The sequence below is a fragment of the Nycticebus coucang genome, chromosome 11 (assembly GCF_027406575.1).
Source record: "Nycticebus coucang isolate mNycCou1 chromosome 11, mNycCou1.pri, whole genome shotgun sequence".
Classification (NCBI taxonomy): Eukaryota; Metazoa; Chordata; class Mammalia; order Primates; family Lorisidae; genus Nycticebus; species Nycticebus coucang.
The window spans coordinates 72,085,173-72,097,202 of record NC_069790.1 but is presented as its reverse complement, the minus strand read 5'-3'; the positions used below and the strand labels follow the sequence as shown (position 1 = coordinate 72,097,202).

Here is a 12,030-nt window from a genome sequence, read left to right as displayed (position 1 = left end):
ACTTCTGCTCTTAAAGTCTTCCAAACACTGAAAGGCAAGAAAGCATCGTGGCTCAGAGAAGTGGCTGGGTTTGCAGCTGGCCTAGGTTGCTATGTGTAAGTTTCTTAATCTCTCTAGCTTACTGTTTCCTTATTTTCAAAATGAAGTTAATAATAGTACCTATCTTACAGGATCTTACAAATATTAAATAAGCTAACATATATAAAGTGTTTGGAACACTAACATATAGTAAGCACTGAATAACCGTTTGTGGTAATAATAATACTAATGCTACTCAGTGGCTCCCCACTCGCTTCTCTATGATCATTCACCCCACATCTAATTTCCCAAGCTAATTTCTCCTTATGTTCTACATGAAATTCCAGAAATTCTTTGTCACAGTCCTTGAATCCATCAATATCATTGCCTCTGTACTTCCCTGGGAAAATTCCCCTACCTCCTCACCTGATCACCTACTTAAGTTTTCTTTCCTTCATGAAATGATGCTTAAACAAGAGGGACTTTACCTAACAAATGCAATCAGTGTAACCCAGCTTATTGTACCCTCAATGAATCCCCAACAACAAAACAAAAAAAAATCAGAAGAGATCACAGACCACATTATCTTTCTGCTAGACACAAGTCTTTTGAAACATCTATTAAATTGAAAATTCTCATTCATACTAATTAGAGCTAATTAGCTAACTAAAAAGAGCACTAATATATAATACAAATTTGATTAATATTAATTGTATATGATAATTGTAATAACAGAAAACAATTATTGAACCTATCCTATGTTCTAGGTTCTAGGCTAAACATAGTGTAGTCATTTTAACATTTCATCTTCATAACACACTTATGAAGTAGGTTCTTTTATAATACCCAGGTTAGTCTGGGCACAGTAGCACACGCCTGTAATCTCAGCACTCTCGGAGGCTGAGGCAGGAAGATTGCTTGACCCCAAGAGTTTGTGACTAGTCTGAACAACATAGTAAGACCTCATCTCTACAAAAAATACAAAAATTAGCCAGCCTTGCTGATACATACCTGCCAGCTACTCAGGAGGCTGAAGCAGGAAGATCACTTGGGCAGGAGTTTGAGGTTGCTGTGAGCGATGGTGACATCACTGCACACTGGCCTGGGCGACAGAGGGAGACTATTGTCTCCAATAGTAGTGGTAGTGTTAATAATAATGAGGAGGAGGATGCCTATTTTACAAAGGATGGAAGTAATGTCTAGAGACAGGGAATAATGTTTTTCATTATGCATCTAGAATGGGGCAGATCTGTGAGTGGAATGCAAACTTGTTTGTCTTTGGTGCACCATGTTTTTATTTTATTTTATTTTATTTTATTTTTTTATTAAATCATAGCTGTGTACATTAGTATGATCATGGGGCACCATACACTTGGTTCATAGACCATTTGACACATTTTCATCACACTAGTTAACATAGCTTTCATGTTTTAACTATTACACTGCATCACGAAATTCTTGGGGTGGGATCAAGATTTATGTACCTTTCTACTGTCACTATCTAACACGGTGCCTGAGACATAAGAACAATGTCAGACTATAAACATACAGAGTTTATGGAGTAACTTGAACTGTAATCCATGATGCAGAATGTTAAGAACTTCTAGCTCATATTTGTTTCCCAAGACATTTTATTTTCTTACCTTTAATTATTTTATCATGGAGAATGTCTTTCAAAAATAGAAAGAAGCTTCTCCTAAAGACTTTATTGTGTATTTCTTTTAACTGAAATATTGTAGTTGTACCTAATGAATTTTAACTCAGGTCACAGACATACCATACCAACATACTGGTTGAACTTCTTGAGGGTATATACATGATGTCTTATGCTCATTTTATTCATTTTTCTATTACCAGTCTCTAGCTCAGGCCCTGCCAGACCCTAGATTACCTATAAGTATTTGTTGTATGATGAATAAATGAATTCTAGTCTTGGAAAGAATACAGTTAGAACATTTTGATGAGTCAGTTCATAATTACATGCACTCCTGGATCAATGGCACAGACATTTGTAAACACTATATATTATAATTCAAAAAATATTTCAAGCTGGTTTTGGCATGCATCGCTGGTATATTTTTGTAGCTGATTTGCTTTCTTGATTATGTTGTATTTTGAATAATGCTGGAATTTGTGTTTCTATATATTTTACTTCATAATGGTAAAAACGTTTCTGGAATTTGAAGTAGAAGTCCTATCAGAGCACAAATGAATGAGGTAATGGACACACACCTAGAATTTGACTCATCTTAAGTAACTGGGAAATACATCTTGATTTATTCTCCAAAATCACTCCCCCTTTTGAAAGATCTTTCCAAATACTCTCCCGAGATAATGAAATAGGAATGAAACATCTATTTTAGAGCAATTAAAGTTATATAAATCACAATAATTTAGGCTGCAAGTAATAGAAAACCCAACTTAAATGGCTTAAATATTGTGTGTACTGTGTCTCTGTAACAAGTCCAGAGGTGGGCTAGTTCTGGGTTTATCATTTCAGCAGTTCATGGAGAAGCCAATCAACAACTTTTTGCCATCCTGTTCTGCCTTCCTCCACCGTTTGGCTGGCTCTCTTCAGATCACCACACGACTACGGTGGCTTCAGGCACCTGCTCCTCGTGGAACAACTTTCACAGACAGAAAGGTAAATCGTTCTCTCTTGGATGTCATTCGAGGAACCAGGACAATTCTCAGGCAGTAACTGAATTTATCTTACTTTTTAATTACTTAGAATAGGGTTATAAGCCATTTCCTAACCTGTCGCTGGTGAAGAGATAGAATCATCTAACCTTGTTTAAACTTATCACTGTAGCAACATGCAGTGACCTGAACCAAACTGGCATTTTGATAGTGTGTAAGTGGGACTAGAAGAGAAGAAAGGCATTCTAGGTAGACAACCAACAGTTTCCATAAGAACTTTGTGACTTTCTAAGTTCTATATGAAAAGATACTGTTTTCAAACTCAAATACAATATTCACTCCATAATGAACTACTTTGACATAAAATTGTCTTGGTTTTAACTTAAAACATGAGTATAATTCAGAGTATTATATTCTTCATTTCACAGTAAAACCTCTTAAGGTCCATTCTAATTAAACTTAATTTTAGTTTTTCTTTCCATTTTTAACTTCTTAGTGAAGCACCTATATTTTAGCTGAACACTTATGTTAGGAATAATTTATTTTTAAATTATTACTTTTTTACAATCGCAATATATTGGTTAGTGAATTCGGGCTTCTTATTTTACTCTAAGAGATACAAACCAATACTGCATTAAACCATTTTGCAAACACGTTATTTAGTGCATGAAGAAGCACAGCCAGTGTCTTGTCCCTGCCCCTTCTTTTATAATGCCAATGTTAGGACATTATCTTGTGCACTTTGTAGTGTTACAAATAAAAATGACCAAAACCTAAGTATTAAATCTGACTTTTTAAAATCACTTCTTAATAACTAATACCTATGAAATATAAAAATCATTTAAGTACTTAATTTCATTATGTCTTTACAATCTCCCATTATCAAAGGTAATAAGTGTGAAAAATATCTAAAGGGCAACTTGGACTTTACCTAACAGATGCATATAATGGAACCTAATTGTGTGAACCCTTATATTAATCTGAAATTTAAAATAATGATGGGGTCTATGCCAGCTTTTCAGCTAGATTTGTCACATAGGGAATATTTTATGTAAACTATTTTCCTTAAAATAAGACTGTATCCTTGCGTGCATAAATGCCTCCCTTTGAATATTGATTTAAAACTTGCATTGAACATTGGTGTTTGAAAAACGTGTGTGTTCACATGTGTATTCCATGTAACCAAAGTAGCAGAAAAAATTGTTGTTCACTAGTGTGACTTCCACAGTGAACGAAGAAGGGCAAAGCAGAGGTGCTTCAACCAAGGAGAAAAAGAGAGCCAGCTGTAAATAACGCTTAGAAGAATCTCTAAGAAAGAAGGTTTCACTATTGAAACCTATAGATGATTACGAACATCTTTGAGAACATTCTTACTTTTCCAAAGAGGGAATCAACTTCCTTCTGTCTATTTAGACTTCACTCTTATCACCAACTAAGCGTTTGATTTGCTAGGAAGGCAAGAATACAGTTATTTATGTTCAGTGTGCTTTTGGAAATAAGCTGAGACTTTTGGAAAGAGTTAAGCCTTTAAAGCCTGAATACTACCACATTTTGAAAACTTTGTCTAGTAAAGAATTGTTTTAACATCCTTACAGCACACACTGCAGAAAAAGGCAAACTAGGGTTTGCAAAACAATGCTTCACAGATTCAACATTGGAACTTCACCTTTTTGAAACCTGCTGATGCTTATAGTTTAGCTAATCAGATTTTGACAAGTTTAGGATATGTTGCTAGATTGATCAGTAGGTTTATACAGCCCTTCTAATCCTTCTTATTTATGTATATATACATATGTATTTCAGCCAGGTATATACCTTACTGTGCACACAACACATTAGGATAAACTATACTGACTTTTAAAATGAAATATAAATGTTAAATGTATCACTTAGAGTTGGTTTTGCCTTTGACATTTTTCAGACAGTCTCTATGATCTACCAGATGATAATAGATAATGGTGCAAACAGTTTTTGTTTTACCCTTGACCAATGACAATATAAATAATTCAATGTGGCATTAGGGAAGCTTATGTTTTTATTTTTTAACTGTTCAATCACAATATATGTAGAAAATAAATTTAAAAATAAACATTTTGTTTTTTTAATTAAATAATTTTGCTTCCTCCTATTTCATTTCACAGACTTGCTTAATACAATTCATGGTATTTATGAAAAAATTCATGAGGTTATATGCATGTGTTTCACTAAAGAGGTTGATAAAATTTCTTCCACAAATCGTCATTATCAAAATCAACACAAATGTCTTTTACTTCATAGGTTTATTTCTTCTTATATCAGTGCATATTAAACCTAATGCAAAATTTTAAGTTTAAAAAATTAGTATTAAAATGGAGTCTTTAAGAGTTGAAAAATGTCAATGAGTCTAACGATAAAACATTTTTATTAATTTGCTATGGTAATACAAGCATTGCACAATAGTTTTTAGCGATGTATATCTCTATACAAGGCTTTCACAATGTGAATTCAATAATAATGAACATAACGGTCTGTGAAGCTAGTGAATGATGCCCCATGATCATATCAATGTACACAGCTATGATTTAATAAAAAAAAATTAATGAACATATTACTAAATTCACTATAAAAAATAATTTACTTTTGTTTGAAAGTTGAATTGAGTGGAATGAATAATTTTTAAAAGTCATAATAGTATGAAATTATAAGGCCCTCTTTCATGCTTCTTATGATAAATAGCCACATTTTAGTTAAGAAAGATTTTAAATTAATATTGGACACTAGAACTTCACAGAAGACTCTCCTACTAAATTCTAACATGGGACTAATTAAACTGAAATGTTAAAATATTGAGGTGCTAGTAATGGAAATATTGTTTGCTTTATCTGGTAAGAGTATTAATATAGAGTTTTATACAGAGCTACACTTTTCCTCACAAACGTGAAGTATTCTTATTGCTGAATTTGATGTACATTTTTCCTTATTATGTGCTGTTGACTGTGAATACTTACGAATTAATTTCTGTTTTATTATTGTTCTTCTTTATTTGGTGTTTTTCTCACTTAATTTCTACCTGGGGAGTAAAAATTCCGTCTTAAAACATGATACTTATAACTATAGAAATGTGTAAGAAGCATAAATAAATTCCTGAAGTTAATGAATTTTAATAAGATTTCTATGCTTGTCAAGCCTAGAGTAAATAATTCAAGATACTCACCAAATATTTAGAGGGAAACATATGGATACAAAGAGAATAAATTGCTAGGTGACAATAAATATGGCTGAATATGAAATAAATATTAAATAGCAGATCTTAACACGTAGAGGCAGGATAAGTGGAGTTATTTTTAAAAGGTATGTTCTATTGCATTTAATGACATTGTTCTTCAATCAAATGCTTTTCAAAGAACAAGATTTATTTTATTCTGATGAAAAACCTTAAGAATACAACATGCAAATTACTCATAGTCAATCACTTCATGTTTTCTGATTAATAGAATTTAGGAGTAAAATGCCTTGAAAGTTAACATTTCATAATGTCACAAGCTTAAAATGATCAATGTTTGAAAGAACATTTACTAAAATTTACATAATTCTTTCTATCTGCCAGACACTACATGACTTAAATACATACTTTGTCTAATATTCTTGAAGCACTACTACTCCCAGGTTAGATAATTTGTTTATAAAGCTAGAAGTGGCAATCAGGACTCAAAAGCAGGTGGTCTGTTTAAGAGACCGCACATTTAACCACTACTCGATCCCACTTCCTGAGGGAAATGATTCTGCCGGGGTGTGCTATATATTCGAAAGTCACTGTTCAAAGTACAATTAATCATAGATGTCAAATGTGAAATTTTTTTCTTATGGTGAAAATGAATGTGTAACTTGCAAGCAACTACAAAGGAGAGTGAGCATAATAAATCTGCCAAAAGATTTCACAGTGTAAATGTAAAGAGCATATATAGTCCATATAAAATGGCAAATACTAATACTTAACATTCAAGGTCATACCATTTAAATTGCCTATACTGCCAAAAAACAACAGAGGCATCACTCATAAATTATGCCCAGAGAGAACTGCCTCATTAACCTTGTTCCAAAACATTAAAGATACTTCTAAAATTATTAACAGATCAAAATGTTAAATAAAAATTTTATTGTTTATCAAAAACTAAAATTCATTAACCACATTTCTTTGGAGGAAAGTCGATCTTTAAGGGCAGAAAATTAGTCATAATTTTTTTTTTACCATTCCGAATAAAAAAGCAGCATAGAATTTTAACTCTATTATACAAGCCTGGAGTCAGTCAAGAAGAAAGTATGACTTAAATGTGGAACTACTTTGCTTTGAAAGTGTCTTTGAAAGGAGCAGTAGGAGGCAGAGCCATGTAGACCTTCTCTGGAAGTGAATTTCAAAGGCCTTATTTGGCCCATCTTCCACATGGGAAGAATTAGAAAACTTTTTGCCTTTTATTTTCCATTGTGGGATATTAAATGGGAAAATAAATCCAGGCTATGCAGGTCCCTATGTGGTATTACATGAATTAGCAGCCACACTGCAAGGAATGTAGGACACAAAGGTCTATGGAACTAGCTGCTGTGAACTTGAGTGTTGAACATAAAAAAAGGAAAGAGAAAGAAAAAAAAAAGAGAGAAGAAAACCGTCAGCACTTCAGCACAGATTTCAAAATCACAAAAGTAACTTTTTTTAAACTGGGTCTGATGCATTAATGAGATCATGGAATTGCCTGTTAGAATTACATACATTGGTGAGTGGATTATTATAAACAAAAAGCTACAAATTACAAAAAACAAATGAATGTGACAATCAATGGATAAATGATAATTTTTATATATGTTAGATTATTGTTTGAATTAAAAGAAGACAGCTTACATTAAAAAAGGAGTCCCCTGAATTTTATGAAACAGCTTTTAAAAATGGTGTTAAAAACACAGTATAGAAAACTATGATATATATATCTTGTCAAGCATGTGTTAAAATCCTAGTAACTCGCCCTCTTTAAAAATTATGATAATTTAAAATTATGATGACTGCAATATAAAATTAGTCAAACAAAAATTGAGTATATAATGCATCTAGTGCACTTTTAACAATATTCTTGTTATTCATATCTCTCTTTTTCTTTATATAATCTTACACTAGCTATAGGTAAGCATGGAGCTTCCATAAAATACTCAATGTCTGAATGAATATTCGAAAATCAATTCAATTAATATATATATATATATATATTTTTGTTGTTGTTGTTGCAGTTTGGCCGGGGTAGGTTTGAACCCGCCACCCTCGGCATATGGGGCTGGTGCCCTACTCACTGAGCCACAGGCGCCGCCCTCAATTAATATTTTTAAAATACAACTCCTAAATAAACCACGTTTAACATTTTTAGGTTTGGCTCTCTCCAGAAATATATTTACTGAGCCAAAAGTTTCTAAATGCTATTCCAGAAAGTAAAATTAGTTCCGAAACCCAAGAAACACAGGGACTACATTAACAGTTCTGAAATTTTTACTTTGCTTATAATGATCAATAAACATATCTATTGACAAGGAAAAGGATTTCAACAAAAGAATAGTATATGTGGATCACTACACGTAAAAGAATGAGAGGATGCTAGAGGCTGGAAAGGGGACAGGAAGGGAGGGACAGAGAGAGATTTGTTAAAGGACATAAAATAATAGCTAGGTCAGAGGAATAAGTGCTGATGTTCTACACCACTGTAGGATGACTGCAGTTAACAATAGCATATTATACATCTTAAAATCTAGGAGGAGGATACTAAATACTCCCAACACAAGAAATGGTAAAATGTTTGAGATGGTGGATATTCTAATTACCCTGATCTGACTACTATATAAATACACATATCAAAACAACACTATGTACTCCATGAGTTTGTATAATTATTTGTAAATTTAAAAATAACATCAAGTAAAAAGAATATAGAAATACTTGTTCTAGAAAAGGTAAAAGAAATATTTTTTTTACAGTCAAATAGTGATTCAGGAAGTGAACTAGCCTCCTGTGGAAGCTCTGTGACCATCACTATAACAATATATCAGCAATGAACCAGTGAACTCTAGAACTGAGTATTAATATAGGATGGAAATACATATATCACTTTGTATGTATATATTGTATGAATTCTAAAAGTAATAATCTAAATAAAACTTAATATAGAAGTTGAGTGATTAGAGACCACCTTAGGTCAAATCATGGTGGGATTTAACTGATGTGTAGTCCAGGACTTCATCTTATATAGGCATCCACAGCATATGGACATTTTGGCCCTTCACAAACAGTGCTGCTGCAGCCTCAGTTTGCAATATTACAGATTTGGGGGAAGCTATTTCAGAAAGTTTGTCTTTTTAATAAGGGTAAAATGCTAATTTTTAAAATTTTTCAATAGATTCATTTTAGTTTTATCCTGTGGAGAGTCAGAATCCTTTTGTTACTTGATAGCTTTTTGGCATTTAAGAACAACTTTCATTCCCTCACTTTTCCAAATTGAATCTTTCCACCGAGTTTCACAGAATATGTCTTCAATATACAATAATCTTCTTCACTTTTTCTCCTGGATTTATTATTCCTTGCTAGTGTTACCATTGGGCAAGGTCCACCTCAACAAGTAGTTCTCAGAATTGAATATAACATAAGATGTGGCAATCATGGAAAACTCAGTAGGACAATCACCTCCCTTTCTAAGACACTATTACTAGTTTAACAATGCGTTGACACTGAAGCCATTTTCTATTACAAATACCAAGTTCATTGCCAACAAAACCATGGTCATTACGTGTGCAGTAGATTTCTTGGGCCCAAAGGAAGAACGTTACATCTATATCTCTGGCTCTAACGGAGTATAATCAAATACGCTGACATGAATTCTTACAGTATTTGAGCCTTGGGTGTGTTACCTTGGAAAACATCACGATACTCTACCTGCCCTCACACTGACATTCTTCAGTTATTCAGTATTGAGCTTCGCTGACTTACAAGTAAATGTTCACTTTCCTCTATCTCAAGACCAGCTATTAATACTCAAGGATCCTCAACAAAAATGTTTTCCTATAGGACAATTTCCATTTAAGAAACTTTGCCTGAGACTCCTACTTGTCCTGTTTACTTTTAAGCCAGATTTTAAAGAAAAATTTACAGCGTATGGCATCTCCTTAAGAGCATATATCTTGGTAGTCGATCATGCAATAGGAGTAAGGGGCAAAATGCAGGCAACGGCATGCTCGGTTCTGTCTCTGAGGCTGGACAAGGGAACAGGTCAACAACCCCGCAGACTGATATGCACGTGCAGAACAGATACATACAAACTGCACACGGAATGTGTATGTGAGCTAGAAAAAGGTACGCAGCGGGCATGCAACACACACACACACACCCCAGGTTCTACTGAAAGCTGCCCTCTATCTATCCAGACTTCTCTAGCAAAGACAGCGAGAGTTCTCCAAGACTCCAATCTCCCTAACTCCACATCACAACATCAATTGAGGCTCATCCAGGGTTGGAGCTGAGGGAGCCTGAGTTACAACCAGCTGGCGTTTCCATCCGACTCCTTCCCAGAAACACGCCCCCCGAATCCGGAGGCAGAGGGGAGCCCTGCCACAGAAGACTTCCACTCAGGGAGGGCAGCCCTTGAGTAAAGAGCGCTCTGGAACGATTCCTCTCGTCTGGACCCCCAACACTGAAAAGCGGTCCCAGCGCCGCTCGGTGTCCGGAGCCTCCTCCCGCCGGCCGGCCGGGGTGAGCGCTGGGGTTAGTCAGTGCGCACGTGACGCCAGATGCCCACATGACACCACCGGGGCCGGGGGAGGGGGACGGGGCAGCGAAGCAGGGAAAAAGTTACAGAAGACCGGTCAAAGCGCCCAAAGCAATTTGCCCCTGCCCTTCCTCACCAACCGAGGATTCGGGATCTGAAAGGGAAGGCTGGGGACCGAGACGTGTCTAGTCAGCTTCCGAAACGCTGGACCCAGTCCTCCGCCCACCCCATCACCCTCGGCCGTTCCCAGCCCCGCCGGTGATGCCACTGCACCCTCCAGTTGCTCCTTCCTCTTCTCTCTCCCTTCCTCCTTCCCTCTTTCTTTCCTCTGTCCTCCCTCCTCCCCAAAAGCTCTCCATCCACTGCGGGGAATGCGACTGACGCACATTCAATTTGCCCCGGAGCTCCCAGGAGGTCAGACCAGGCCAAACATCTTCCGAGAGGAGGGTCCAACTGCGCAAACAAAGTTGCTCCCCGCACGGTGACCTCCCGCTCCCCTTCCGTTAGCCCTCCACTCGGATCTTTGGCGAAGCTCACTCGCGCTGCCGGCTCTTTCTGGACCCCACCCCACCGTCGCGCAACACACCCCTTCCACACGCGCGCCCCCCTTTCCATTGCCCTGCGCCCCGAGCCGTCCCACGTCCTGGCAGACACTGAGCAAGCCGCTGCGCTCACCTTGCTTGACACATTTGAGCCGGAGGGGGTCCTTGCAGTGTTTGATCACCGCCAGCACATCCCTGATGGTGAGCCCCGCCACGGGGGTCTCGTTCACCTCCAGCAGCAGCTCCTCCGATACCAACTTGCTGCCGCTCTCATAGACCACCTTGCCAGGCTTCACCTCCCCCAGGTAGGGGAACTGTCCATTCTCGGCACCCCCCTTCAGTTCAAAGCCCAGCTGGCCCTCCGGGTTCCTGCCAATGACACTCTCATGGACTTTGCTAGTCCAGTGGCTTTTCTTTTTCAAGCTTTTGGACATGGCAGTGGGGTGGGTCGCCTCAATTCCTGGGGTTACTTTGGGGTTGGGGGGTGGGGGGTGGGAGGATGAGGATGGAGGAGCAAGGGGGGCAAGGGATGAAAAGAACAGACTTTGCCTTCCTCCTCCCCCCTATTCGGGGCTTTCTCTCTTCTTTGGATGGAGTGTGGACGAGGAGGGGGAAAGATGAGAGGGACGGCTGGGCAGAGGTAGGAGAGCTTGGGTGAGGTTGTGCTGTCCCTTGAATGACACTCAAGGCTGTGGCCCCGCAGCAGAGGAAGCTGTGGTGGCGGCGGCAGCGGCGGCGGCGGCGACAGCCAGAGCGAGCAGTAGCCGAGCTGGTGAGCGGGTGGAGTGGGGGTGGGGAGGAGGGTAGGGATGCCGGGGGCCACTCCTGCGTGGTGCGAGTGGGAGCGCGCGCGCGCCTGGGTGTGTGTTGTTAGCTGATATCCATGGCAGCTGCAGTGGCAGCGGCAGGGTCCGCGTGTGAGTGTGTGAGTGTGTGTGTACGTACTAGTTGTACAGTACTGGCGGAGGGGAGGAGGCAGGGGAGGAGAGCGCAGGCTATAAAGGGAGGAGGGGCGCGCGCGCCGGCTGGGGAGCCGGGGAGGGGTTCGCGGCTGTCTCCCT

The 12,030-nt window shown here is 38.1% G+C and overlaps 1 protein-coding gene across 5 annotated transcripts in view; it reads right to left on the bottom strand.

Annotated features, from left to right (window-relative positions):
- The window catches only part of MAGI2 (membrane associated guanylate kinase, WW and PDZ domain containing 2), a 1,522,816-nt gene extending 1,511,156 nt beyond the window's left edge, over positions 1-11,660 (bottom strand). For 3 of the 5 annotated variants that reach the window (XM_053609531.1, XM_053609533.1, XM_053609534.1), the window contains exon 1: positions 11,103-11,460. In XM_053609531.1, coding sequence (XP_053465506.1) covers positions 11,103-11,403 — 301 coding nt within the window. In that variant the 5' untranslated portion in view covers positions 11,404-11,460. Of the gene's footprint in view, positions 1-11,102 lie in introns of all 5 variants that reach the window. The other 2 variants (XM_053609528.1, XM_053609530.1) reach the window with 2 other exon arrangements.
- Between the last annotated feature and the right edge of the window lie 370 nt (positions 11,661-12,030).